Raw genomic sequence first — 14,276 nt, 5'->3', positions numbered from 1 at the left:
AAAAAAATCTGAGCTAGAACCTAGCAACACGGAAATGTTACTGTTACTGAGTATTTTGTACTATGCTATACACTAGTGTAGCTTTTCTCACTTCCAAATCTAAACTGTCTGCAGTAGCGTTTCGTTACCTCGTGATCAACCAGATATTTTTAGTGAAAACGTTAAGTCGTATTCCCTCGGTCCCAATATCTAGTAGGTAAAAAGCAATTATCGTTCCCTGAAGTTCAAGCTAAACAAAGCAGCGTATTTGTAGACAGAAGTTGGATGTTTCCCAAAAACAATTCGCCGAAAAATTTTCGCTACCAATCCTACATGAAAATTTGTATACAAATCATCGAAGTTAGTAATGTTTGGATACCCTTATGCGTCAAAAGCATTTAATTAACGAGGTCCAACGTGAAATGTAAAACACCACTGAGTTAAAAAGAATGATTATATTTAGGATGTCATATCATATAGGCATAATACTATACAGTAACACTGCTGTAAATCAAATGAGAAAGTAAGGTATGTCCAACCTGCGAAGTTCTTGTTGTCATGTGTGCCAGTAATGACAACTCTAGGTGCTAACAACTGTCAAATGTAATATATTGCTGGGCGGCGTACATCTTGTATTTGTGGTAAATCTCAGAGATGTAGCAACAAGCAAGCAGGTCCCAAAAACAACGTGCTTTAATGTTGTACAATTTAAACAAAATTTTTTTAGTTAAAGAGCGACCATTTTTATCCCACTACCTTTAGTAAATTATTGAATGTGCGGCCCACACTTCAAAAAAACGTCATACTTCGCCCAATTAAGCGTTTTCAATGGATATATCTGACTTAAACAACACATCAATCTAAATAGAAGCGTAATCAAAATTTTTGTAAAAACTTTACTAAAATGATAAACAACTACTCCGTCAACGAAGTTGAGTTTGTTAAGACTTTGTTGATGCATTTGGACCCAAATCAAGAACAGGCTTCGCGATAAGCTTCCTATCTTCTTCCATGCACCTCTCCCTGTCTTCTCTTTTTTTCAGCTCCTCATTTTCCTTCTGCTGTTTTAAGTGTACCGCTTTCTTTCGTAACCTTTGTGAAAGCGACATTGATTTTAGGTTGAGGTATGGTTAGCTTTATCCCTGACTGATTGTTAGGTATTGTGTTTAAAAAGTTATGTGTAATGTAATTAGTTCATTGTTTACTTAAGTCATACATTTGTAATTTTTCCATTTAAGTAGCATAAGAATGTTTTATTTTCTTCAAACGAGATGGCTCATGTTTTAAATAAAATCAAACACACAACACTGTGGTATGATAGAAAGTCCAACAGGAATACAGATGACTACTGTAATGTTTTGATGTACCTTTCAACCCAATGATTTAGAACAAGCTCACGTAGAGCGTGCATACACAACTGTTGGTTTATTCGAATCCATCCGAATATCAGAACATTACATGGTGTCAGAATAAACAGCCTTCAATATCGAGAAAAATACTGTAGACCGAAGCCATCGTCAATGAGATGGAGTGGAAACGTCCATAGGAACTGGATTCGATTAAACCAACAGTCGTGTATGCACGTTCTGTGTGAGCTCGTTCTAAATCAAAGAATTGAAAGGTACATAAGAACATTACAACTACTACTTCTAAAAGGATGTAGTAAAACACAAAAATTGGTGCGGCTAGTGACCGCACTGATTTGTAGATAACAAAATCTAAGCAATTGCTTAGTACTTATCATAATAATTCAGAATTTACCTTTGAGATATTTCCTTTAAGGTGGACATATCTTTCTTAATTTTAGCCAGTTTCATTTGATAATGATGAATATGGGTCATAGCGCTTTCAACCTCACCAACTGCATTGTGGTCATTGAGTCTTTGTCTTTCTTGGTGTAAACTTTCGATTAAAACATTTTGGTTTTGTTGTATATCGTTTAGTTTTGACTCAGTATCGTTCAAGCTTGTTGCAAATTGGGACACAAACAAACTGGCAAGTGTCTGAGTGGTCACACTGATATGATTCAGTGGTGATGAAGTAACGCTCACATTTTCATCTGCAATTGGAGCATCATCTGGATTTACTAAACCATCATGTCCTTGTTTAATCCTAATCTTGTCACCATTCTTATCCTTTGTGATCAATGAAGCTTCCATTAAACATTTACATGTACATAACAAAACTAACTAATTACAAACAATGAGTTGAACTGGGAGTCAAAATAGCATCTGTTATTGTAGTGATAATTCAACAATGACTAATCAAGAAGATATCTACTTAAGCAATGTTAGTGATTGAGTTTTTAAGTGCATACAGATTTATTGATATAGACAGGTTGCGGCAATTATATATTTTTAACAAACAAACTCTTTCTTTAAGCAAAAAAAAATGTTTATATTACTTTATCCATTTTAGCAACCTGATAGTTGCAACTTGGGTGCATAAAAATATAAGCTTTACTAGACCAGTGGGTGTAGGGTGTCTTTTGTGACTATTTTAATTATCTTTGTAAGTTAAAACTCAACCATTTTTTCAAACTCGGCTGTTTTACATTTATGCTTTACACGTGTTGACATCATTATTCCAACTATAATTTCATATACAAGGCTTCACACCAGCGAATTCCACAACAGGAGCTTATTTTGAGTGGATATAACAGTGGTCGAATAAGAATGATGTTAAGTTTGGTTTTAAGAAAGCTGACTGAATATAACCTGTATACCATAGAGGAAAGTGTGGCATCTGCACGCACAAGATTCATCAACAGGCACGCCGAATATGTTACTCATCATGCCAATTTATAATAAATATACAAAGAATTAAAGCTTCAGTGCGCCCCATCACGCAAAAATTTTCGTGTTTGCATGCACAATTTCCCATCAAAGACTGCTGTACTTTCGAGTCGGGACTGTGCATAATATCCGATTGGTTTTGCCTGTTATGATGGCATGTTTTATATTGAACATGTCTGTTTAATTCTGATAAATACGATCAAACAACTCATAAAAATTTGGATATTTGAAGTTGTCGCCAAGTAACAAATGAAGTCAGAAATACCTAAGACCACTCAAAGCTTAAAAGCCAGGCTATACTAGAAATTTGGCTGTTAATGATACATGTTCTACATTGATGACTTCATAAACATCTTATCATTTATAAACACTGTGAAACAACATTTTATGTCTGATTCATAAATTCTGATGTGCAACTGTGGATCAAATTGACTAACACTGTAACCCGTTTCCAGTCTGTTTTGGCAACAACAATATTTTGCAGCCTGAATGCTGACTTTGCTAGCTTTTTCGCGATCCAGTCTGTATTTCAGGGAACAATTTGCAAAGATCTTGGGTGTGTGGATCCACTAACTCAAGAGTTCAGGTAGGCCTATGCAACGTCTAGCCAAGTGTGCACCTATTCAATTTTTCTCTCGTGCATATATCTAAGCTCACACTTGTTATTATAGATTTAGACCCTTGAAAAATCCTGTGGGCTAGATAGCTTTTCATCGATTCTAATCGACATAGACCTGTAGCGGCCTGGGTGGCACTTTTAATACCATTACATCATTTCTTGGAAAAGTGTTTTCTAGCTATTGATTGAAGTTTATGAACTTGCTTTTTGATAACACTTCAACTGTCGTTTGTTATTTGGAAACCTACTCTAAATAACTTCATGTGAAAACTCCTTTTAGTACGTTCCCAGGTTGTTTCCAGCACCTGTGCTGATAAGAAATCTTTATTGCAAATGCCCCCTTCTTAACTTTATACTGATTGTATTTATCTACACGTCAGCTTCAACTGCATGTAACTCCCATTGGCAACACATTGTGTTCTTCACTGCACACGTTTTGAAATGCTCCGTTTTTCTTGTCGAATATTTTCACTCCCATCGCTTCACGTGTTACAAGCTCGCACTTTTACCGGCGAGCAGAGACAGACGGAGAGATACACAGAGAGAGTCATATGAGCTTACTATGCTGGTCATGGTGTTTGCAACTCAATAGACATCTTCTAAGCAGTGGTATTACTATATTTTTGATTATGCGTAATATTGAGAAAGTGTACAGCACCTACAATAAAAACCTTTTCTTGTAAACTATGTCTGTTGTAATATTAAAAGCTTTCGGCTGACAAGAGGTTAGAGTATTCTAACCGCACGCAACAATAGAGTCAGATAATTAATTCAACAGGTAAATTAAGTTAATATAACATAAGTTAAGACAGATAAGCTCTGAATCTGCATTAAAAAAGCATCTGCAGACCTTAAGTTTTGAGTTATGGCCAGCAATTTTTGGATGGCAGGATTTCTTTAATCGTCTATACTCAACAATCAAAATCCTTAACTCACTTATAAACGCACAGATTTATGGAAGATTACCTTTCGTTGTTTTGTAGCGGCCGTTGGGTGCTTCTTGGTTTGTCGCTGGCTGGCGCCCTCAGAATACTCCCCGCAAGTGGTAATATTCTCACTCCGCGTCCGTTTTCTCTTTCCTTTTCTTCACAGCTTGCGCACAAGACGGCAGTTCAATAAAAGCGTTGAACTCAGAAGGTCGTTTTTTCAATATATGAGCGAAGCTAACATACAACTGGAGCAGCAGCTTTTTGAGTGAGGAGTCAGCAACGGAGTAACTTAACAGCTTTAACCTTCGCCATAGTTTGTTCGATCAATCAAATTAGGCTGCCTTTGGCATTTAGCCTAAGTCTTGCAAAAATCAGCACAAATTTTGTTTTTAAATTTGTATGCAAATTTATTTGAATGACAAAGTTTCAAAAATGGAATAACTTTTATCGTCTAAGTTTCGATACATACAAATGTCTTTCTATGCCTCAATTTTGTCTTCGAATTAAGCCTGACATCAAAATTTTTTCTTCGTCACGACTTCTTGCAACTGCTGACAATGTTGTCTACATCAACAACCATGCGTGACGAAATTACAGTTTGTATCTTTTTAATTGTTTTCTGTCAATACTTGTTTTTGCATTTCGTTATTTTGTCCTTATTTCCTAAGCTAATATATTGTAACTTATTACATTTCAAAATATTTTTTACATTATAAGTTTCACTAAAAGTGCCATTAAAAAATAAATACTTTACAATAAAAACGGTTGCTATAGTAATTGATATTGTATATTGACGCCATAGTACAGCAGCGATTTTTTAGGTGTTTAAAGCTGCCACCTAGACTGTCATGCTAGAAAAATTTAAATGAGGAAGGATTAAACAACAATCATTACCCCATTTTAAAGTATTGCTTAATTAATCAAGGTTTTACTGCTAAGAATTAATACGTACTGTCTCGCTTCAGTTTAACAAAGTTATCCAAGGTGGGACAAAAATCTATTTTTATTTTGTAAGTCGCTCAACGAATAACAAAAAATTTATTAAAACTCATGCGCCTAATTTCAAGCAATGCCATATTTAGCATAATCCATACAAAGATCAGCCAAAGTATATCTCATTTTTGAGTGGGAGCAGTTTTCCTAAAAGTGTCCCATCATGGGTGACTTTCACCTACATCAATACTCGACTTCGGCCAATGCTTCTTCCTTGCAAGCCTCACCGTCCACACCTCACTGCAATTCTAGACTTATTTGCATTCGCCTCATAACATCCCACCGAAGTTGTGAGAGAGCTGGTTGTGTAAGTCCTTTCCAAAAGTTTCTGCTAACAACGGTTCGGCAACGGTACTGTAGGTTGCATGAGTGAGAAGTGGAACATAAATTGCGACACAACAGTAGGAAATAGGCTGGGTTCTAACGCTTAGTCCGAATGAAAAATATATATTTCGCGGCAACAGGCGATTTGCGCAAATTTTTTTCCTGAAAAAAAAATCGTGAGATATAAGAAAAAAACTATACGTGAGATACGACACAGCAGGGCTGTATAAACAATTGTAATTTGTTCAGAATTTTAATTATTCCTCAGTTTATTTGATTAAGTTCGCTTTAATTCGGTTCCATACAAGTAATACCTATGTTTCTCATTTCGTTGGGCGTTGACAAAGTCAGTCGACGTGCGTGCCAGCTGAAAAAATACCGAACTTCTACAGACGTCAGGTTACCTCGAAATCATGACGGGTTTCTCTTTCTCTCCTGATGCCACAGGTACTGCTTCTCATAGGCGTCTTTAAAGTCGCTTCTCAGAAAGTACTCTAAACTTTTCAGGAATGTTCTGTGTATTACGAGAGTTTTGTGCATGTGAGATGCGACTACCCACACAATTAATCACTAACCCACGAACAAAATAAAGTCTGGCAATGCACAAAAGGCTTCTCATACAGTTCGTCATGGCAGGTAAATTGCTAAAACAAATTGTCTTTTTCTCTTCTGCAGCTTGAGACGATATATCTTGGTAACGTCATAATTGTTATCCTTGTTTGTTTGTGGCATGACGTCAACCACCACAGTTTTAACAACAATCACTGTGAAGAATGTGTGCTCATACTCACAGAAATAAGTGGACAGTTAAGACATCAGTAACTTGATGGTCGTTTTCGATAACGCATGGCATGATTGATGGCACAGAAGTGTGTCCAATAGGTTCACAGAGCTCTATACAAGTAGTTTACAATATATTTTGAGTAAGCTACAACTACTTACACTTACTTAGTTTCTCAAAACACACGAGTACAACAAATACCAGACCAGGTGGCAAGTAGACTACCGAGTACTCAGCATAGAAACTATGGTACTTCATTGTAATTAGTTCAATAACTTATAAAAATAACAGAAAATCTTTTTACTTTCGTATAATAAATTTTAGCTGTTTATCAAGACAATCTTGTTTTTACCCCAAAACGATCTATGTTCTTTACGTAGTATAATTAATCAAGAAGGCGATCGAAAACTTTTGAATAAACAGTAGGCCATTGACTGCATAACATATAACTTGATAAATTTAATAATGAAGATAAGTTGCCAACAACAGATCAACTGTAAAAATTGACAAAGAAGCAGCAATTCAAATACATTCGAATAGTGGCAAATAAATAAGCTATTGAGTACGTTCCCGTAACTGTAGCACAAAAATTGTACTCGAGTTAAATACTTTGACACTGAGTAAAGTAGCTCTGTGAGTTAATTTCACACGTGCTTGCTTTGCGGAATATTCTATTCATTTTTATTTTTATTTTGGTGATTCCTCAGTAGGCTGGTCGTTTTCGCTACTGACTTCTTCTTCATCACTGCGTTCATCTTGACTGAGCTGACCATTAACTAATTTAATTACGAATATATAATAATATATATATATATAAAAAATAACGAATCGGTCAGCCGTTTGGCCTCAATGTTTTTTTTTGCCTTTTTAAGTTGGCGTGGTCCAACGGAAAAAGACATTTTCTTTTATTTCTTGTGAAACGGTCTATTGCCTTTCTTTTGAAAAGAATACAAAAAACTTTTCTCTTGAATCGTATATTCTGTTATGTCGCAGGCAACTTTCAATCAAACTCATTTCCCATTACTTGTATTTAGTTGATTTCCGCTGAAAAAAAGCTATGAGCTGTTAGATATTAGTTAGTACTCTCTGGAGGTGCTGTGTGTATGAGAAATGTCTTGATCAGTAGAAGAATTATCATTATCTATTTCAAAGCATGTTTGCTAAGCAGTTTAGTAGGCTACATTTGTTTGTTACATATCAGCTATGCATACGGCAAGCAAAATCATGATCATGTTGATTGCAACTAAGCGGAATAGACGTAGTAATCAGTTTTAGCCGTTGACTATGGTATTTGTCTGCCTATATAATGTCTGCTACATGCCATTTAAATTATGTTGCAATTAAGACAAAGACTATTAAGACAAAACGCAATCAAATGCCAATTTTACACTTATATTATAAAATCATATAATTGGATACCATTTCACTTTTATTTATTCCTTTACGCTGTTTATGTTTAAATTTTTTAATTTTATAAAACTGTGCATTATTTTACAAATATTTCTGGAATAGGTTTTTTTATCTATTGAAGTTTCCCGCAAAAATTTCAAGTGGAAATCGTAAGAAATGAATAATTTGATAAATTTTCTTCAAGCTGATTACTTTTGGTATCCCCCTGGGCTATCTTCTAAAGACGTCCAATTAAAACCAGGTCAACATAGAGCAAAAGCGAGTGATCTTTACATGATGTTGATATTTGCTGTGGTCATATATTTTGTTCGCCGTATCTATGAAATCGTCATTGCCAGACCATTAGCAAAACGACTGAACATTATCGACAGAAGAAAGCGACCCAGAGAAAGCAAAGAACTTGAAAGAGCTTACCAAAACAATAAAACGCCATCTAACAAAGATATCGTGAAACTTGCTATGAGTGTAAACTGGAACGAAAGTAAAGTGTCGCGCTGGTTTCGCAGGCGTCGGAATATGGCCAGACCGAGCTTAGTGCAAAAGTTTTCTGAGGCGAATTGGAGATGTTTCTTCTATACTTTTGCATTCTCATTTGGAATAAATCTGCTTGTACGAGCACCTTGGTTTTGGGATACGATGCACTGTTGGATAGATTTGACAAAACAAAATGTTTGGTCATCAGTGTACTTTTATTACATGTTGGAAGGAGGATTTTACATCTCTCTATTATTTTCTGTCATGACCGACGTGAAGCGAAAAGATTTCAACGAACAAATAATCCACCATTTGGCCACAATTTTTTTAATCACGTTTTCCTATGTGGCTAATTTCGTGAGAATCGGCACCCTGGTAATGGCGATTCACGACATTTCCGACATATTCTTGGAGGCTGGAAAGTGTTTTCACTACGCAAAGCATCAGTCGGGTGCAGATCGAATATTCACCCTTTTTGCAATCATATTCATTATATCTCGAATAATGGTTTACCCTTACATGGCCATCTACACTACTTTGGTCAAAAGTATGTGGTTATTTCAACCCTTTCCTGGCTATTACTTTTTCAACGTTCTTTTTATGGTGCTCCAGATTCTTCATATTTTCTGGACTTCTATTATCGTAAAGATGGCAATTAAAATGGTGAGAACTGGAAATGTTGAAAAAGATGACAGGAGTGATGAGGAAGAATCGACCCACGATGAGGATGCGGAAGAACTTGAAATGAGGCCGAAGCGAAAAGAAGAATAGAAAGAAAAAATTAGTCCTTCAAACTTTTTCTATTTCATGTCATGATCCTGCTGTTGTTAAAGAGAAGTTTACTGTTATGTGGTGTTTTAAGTATTGATTTCTTGTATCCATTTGTGCTTGTAGTTTGAACATACATAAAATTTTTACAGCTGGAATTGACTTTGTTTACATCCTCATAGCGACGTTTTACATTTAGATTCCACGTACCTGTCAAATTGCTAAAGGTGAAAAAACGCATAAAATATAAATCAGTGATTCCAAAACTGTGTGTCACGGCACACTAGGGATCATTTGTGAAGACCTCGAAGTGGTCGGTTTTCTTCTTGGCCAACAGAGAGGTTTCACAAGTATCTCTGCTATCTTTGCATGTGGAACAGCTGAGATCGAGAGAAACACTGGACCCACAAGGAGTAGCCCACCCATGAAACTTCCTGTCAGTCATGCCAAACGTTGCGCACGACCGAATCGCAAACCAAGAGAAGATTGCATTTTCCCTACTCCACATAAAACTCGGCTTGATGGAACAGTTTGTGAAGGCACTGGATAACGATGGTGAATGTTTCAGCATATACTTTCTGCTTTTCCTAAATTGTTGTTTGAAAAAATCAAGGCAGGTGTGTTCGATGGACCTCAGATTAGTACCTTTGTTCGTGATGAGGAATTCGTCAAAAAGATGGAAGACAAGAAGAATGCGACATGGCTATCTTACGTGACAGTTACACGAAACTTTTCTGGTAACAACAAGGCAGATAACTACCAAGTTCTGGGTACCACAATGCTGTTAGCTTTCCACGACCTTGGGTCAGTGGTGGGATTTAGTTAGCAACCGGTTCGCCTACATACCCATTGTTAAAGGTCAACTCATTCTTTGTACGGTTATTAAAAAATACAAATATTTAGATAATAATTTTATTTACCATAATAATCCATATACTTCCGTATAGACAGTTCATTGCTATTATGTAAAAGCTTCAGTTGAATATATAACTCTGGTATCATCGGCTGAGTGGTTTTTTCTTAACCACATATTTTAACCGAATCTTTTGCGTTGCACAAATTAAGGGGAAGCCCAATAAATTTTATTATCAAAAGATTTGATACATTATATCAGTGACGAGGCGCTTTCTTTTGTCGCTGTATATGAGATTCATCGTCGAAAATTCTCGTTTTGCCTCAGCAGAATATTGGCAGCACGCAAAATGACTTTCTATGCCTTTTTTTGAAGTTTTCATGTGAACTGTCATTCATCAAATCGTTTTTGCAAAAACATCAAGTTTACATGGTGAACTACTTATAGACTAGAGCCACATGGATATCGGCTGGCTCAGCATACTCCCCTTATGCAACCCACAGAGACTACAGTTTCACATTCGATGAACACGTCGCTTGCATATGCTGCGCAGTTAATGCTTGCATTTGAGGCTATGTACAAGGGGTGGTGGATGGATTTAAATGTGAACTTCCCTTGGAGGAAAAAACTCCTGTAATTATTAGCTAATTTGTAAAAATTTTCTCCATAGTTTAAAACTAACTTTTGGTTGTTTTTTTGAAATGGTTGTGACGAAACGGGGTGTTTGGAAGGCGCGCCCCCAGACGTCGTACTTCTTAAATTTGTTGTTATGTCCCGCTGGTATACTCAAAATTTTTTATGCGGCCGTAGGTGCGATTTGAGTATGAGATCCCTTTTATAGACCGTATGGCTATTATAAACTAACCCCTGTCATTTTGCGTTAGGAGTGTAATTGCTTAGTAGTTACGCCATAATTTAGACCAAGTATTTGATCTCGAAAATGGCGTAATGAATAAAAATGGTGACCAATACATTCTTTCCTATAACATAAACAATTTGGTAAAAACTATACTAGTACCAATAACATTTTCACAACTATGAATATTAATGTAAGATCACTGGCTAATCCAGACCACTTAAAAAATTGGAAGCACTTGCAGGAAATTCCTGCATGCAACCTAGCATAATGTCAGGAAAGGAAACTGTAATGGAATGGTTGTATATGGTACCTTAACCTGTAAGGTTGACCACTTCACTACAATGTTTGTCAGTTGAATTGTTTATTGCGCTCGATGTTATATGAGTCTCAAAGGTCGTTGTATTACTTTATCAACCCTGGACTTAATTGTTCAGTTAAAAGCTAATTGTCTTGTGAAGCTGACAACAAAGTTGTCTAACTTGACACTGTGCTTCTTTTAAATTGAACTCTTCAGTAATTTGTACAAGAATGTTGATTGTATAAACTGATTATATTGATTCTTCTTTAAGCGATTACATATAAACAGAACATTGGCACATCAACAGCTTTCCATTCAACAGTTTATATTATAGCATTGAGGTTAGTAGACTTTTGCTATTTTCAACTGTATGATATTACTGGTTGCTGGTAATTGTTTTTGCAACTGAAAGGTTTCTACAGCAGGCAAACGCATACGAAAAAGGCAAGACGAAATATGATAGCATAAGTTATAAGGGCAAACAGGAAGCTGTCTTGACGCAGCGTTACGCTTTGCTGATACGACACCCAAAAAAAACAAATTTCCAAATGATATTTAACCCCGTATGCTGCACATTAGTCATCACATTATCACAAAACTTTGCTTGCCAAAAAACAAACCGGAGAATTCCAAAATCTTGACGGTCCTTCATGCACAAAAAGGTTTATGAGTCCCTCTTTATCGACATCAAAATAAATTGTAAAACAGTAACAATTGACACCATATATAGTGCCCTAAAACAAGATTCTGAATGAAACTCTGATTTTCAAAGCTATCTAATCCGCTCCAAATGTTTTTGATTCATAAATAAAAGGTGCAATGATAGTGGAACGGATATCTGACCACTTCCCAGCAATACAATGTTCTGATCTCGGTAAGCCTGAAAGCCCAGAAGAAAATAATTACAGCAGACATTTTAATGATAAAAACATAAATATCTTTATTGAAAGGTTACAAGAAATTGACATAAATGAGTTACTCTCAATTCAAGATGTCAATAACATATACGAAGCATTCATAAATAAATATAAGAAGTGCTTTGACACCAGTTTTTCAGTAAAATCAGCTACTAAAAAGGCAAACAGTGGTTTTCAAAACATTTTCAGGACTGACTGAAACAAAAACAATTGGCTGATAGGAAAATGCTGCGAAAATCTACTACTACAGATGAACAAGCGTTTAAAATACTTCCTAACAATTACGCTTATGCAATTCGACATGAAAAGCAAACTCACTATAAAACTTTTCTACAGCAACACAAAAGTAATGTAAAGTTTGTTTTCATTTTAATGACCGTACAGCTCCACAATTGATAACCAACGACCGCTTACTTTTAGCACCAAAATTCCGCATTTTAAACCGTCTATTTGTTGCGGATGAGAAACATTATACAAGCTGTCCATTGATTTTTGGAAATATTTGTTTTTGGACATCTGGCCTTCAGAAATTTTCTATTAAACAAAAAAGAACTGACGTCGCAACAATTGAAATAAGTAAAAATGGGTAAATCAACGCTTCATGACATTTTCCAATGCACGCGGCATTATTTCTATAACTACTGTAAGTTGTGCATATGTATAGAAACCTTTTATCTCCAATTTGCTGTTGCTGATGATACTGTACTTTTGTTTTGGCCAAATGGATCCAGTCGGAAAAAAGAAAACGATAGAATGTGAGTATACTAAATAAATACTAAATAATGTAAAAAGGTAATTAATTAGTAATGGTGATAATAGTATTTCTTCACGTTTAATCCACTTTTATTGAATTTTGCTATGGGCTACCATTAAATTCTAATGATTTTGCTGCGTATTGTAAGAACCAATTATCGCTTGATATTTCGGTCTTCCTGATACACAGAATAAATCGCTATTAACGTTACATGTACGGTATTGAATACAATACCAGATCTGCAATTGCCAATATATTGTAGACATCTTTACCAAATAATTTGTGTGCCTCAGTGCAACTTTAACTCTTCCGTCAATTGTGCATTGTTCAGTAAATGCATCGAGGACACACAAGTTGTGAATGCACATGCAATGCTCAAATGAATGCAAGACAATGCACTTGTTAAAAAGGTCGTGTATTATCAGTGTACATGAAGGTTTTTGAACGGTGAGGACCAAAGTCAAAATCACAATTAATTTGGATATAAAATGGAAAATAATGCCAGCAAATTTAATGGGTTTTTAATCTAGAGTGATTGGAAAGCAAGTTGCTACAAAAAGAATTTGAATATCTTTTGCGGAAAGTGATTTTTCGAACCGCTTTATTTCATGCGTAGTTTGGTCCTTATCGATGCAAGCGACCGTTTTTGAGCGGTGAAGACAAAAGTTAAGTCACTAATTAGTTTGAGTATAAAATGAAAAATAATGCAAGAAAAATTTCTAAATGCCTATTTTAGTGTGATAGATGAAAAAGCGTTTGGAAAATGTTTTTGTTTTTTCAATGCGGAATCGTGTTTAATTAGCGATTAATTTAGTAGCATATTGAAGATACTATGCGAACTATTGTATGGAGTTAAAGGATGAACCGGCAAGAGAAGCCGTATACTTTTGATTTAAGATGTTTTTTCGCCAACTGATGCATATTTTGCCATTTTTTTTCATTTCTAGCTTTGGTTGAAGCAATTTTATTACATGCCACAAACGAAAAAGTCGGTCTGGAAAAAGTCGAGCTAGCTTTACCTTGGTTAGGGTACATGGGTGAGGGTTGATTATAAGTGGAACATGAATTGCGACACAACAGTAGCAAATAGGCTTGGTTCTAACGCTTAGTCCGAATGAAAAAAAACATAATCCGCAGCAATAGGCAATTTGCGCAAATTTTTTTATTGAAAAAAAATCGTGAACTTCTACGGGCGTCAGGTTATCTAGCAATCATGACGGGTTTCTCTTTCTCTCCCGATGCCACAGGTACTGCTTCTCATAGGCGTCTTTCAAGTCGCCTCTCAGAAAGTACTCTAAGCTAATTTTCAGGAATGTTCTGTGTATTACGAGAGTTTTGTACGTGTGAGATGCGACTACCCACACAATTAATCACTAACCCGCGAGCAAAAATAAAGTCTGGCTATGCACAAAGTGTTTTTCATACGTCATGGCAGCTAAATTGCTAAAACAAATTGTCTTTTTCTCTTCTGCAGCTTGAGACGACACATCCTGGTGACGTCATTATTGTTATCCTTGTTTGTT

General features: G+C 35.8%; 1 protein-coding gene and 1 pseudogene across 1 annotated transcript; one reads left to right on the top strand and one right to left on the bottom strand.

Moving 5' to 3' along the window:
- Positions 1 to 415: 415 nt before the first annotated feature.
- On the bottom strand, positions 416 to 2,212 carry LOC143453105 (biogenesis of lysosome-related organelles complex 1 subunit 6-like). The gene is made up of 2 exons (XM_076954253.1): positions 1,741 to 2,212; positions 416 to 1,071 (listed from the first exon to the last, which is right to left on the bottom strand). Exons 1-2 carry the CDS (start codon positions 2,136 to 2,138, stop codon positions 921 to 923), a joined length of 549 nt encoding a protein of 182 aa, XP_076810368.1. The 5' UTR covers positions 2,139 to 2,212; the 3' UTR covers positions 416 to 920.
- A 5,669-nt stretch (positions 2,213 to 7,881) lies between these two features.
- LOC143452164 (ceramide synthase 2 pseudogene) lies at positions 7,882 to 9,290 on the top strand (annotated as a pseudogene).
- Positions 9,291 to 14,276: the final 4,986 nt, after the last annotated feature.

The sequence above is a fragment of the Clavelina lepadiformis genome, chromosome 4 (assembly GCF_947623445.1).
Source record: "Clavelina lepadiformis chromosome 4, kaClaLepa1.1, whole genome shotgun sequence".
Lineage (NCBI taxonomy): Eukaryota > Metazoa > Chordata > Ascidiacea > Aplousobranchia > Clavelinidae > Clavelina > Clavelina lepadiformis.
This window is presented reverse-complemented; position numbering and strand designations above follow the sequence as displayed.

What these genes read in the sequence shown, in the direction of transcription:
- LOC143453105 (XM_076954253.1), bottom strand. Translation starts at nt 2,138, where the DNA reads ATGGAAGCTTCATTGATCACAAAGGATAAGAATGGTGACAAGATTAGG. An exon ending in TTAAAGGAAATATCTCAAAG is followed by an intron (nt 1,072 to 1,740) that starts GTAAATTCTGAA and finishes GCTTTCACAAAG; the next exon opens with GTTACGAAAGAAAGCGGTAC.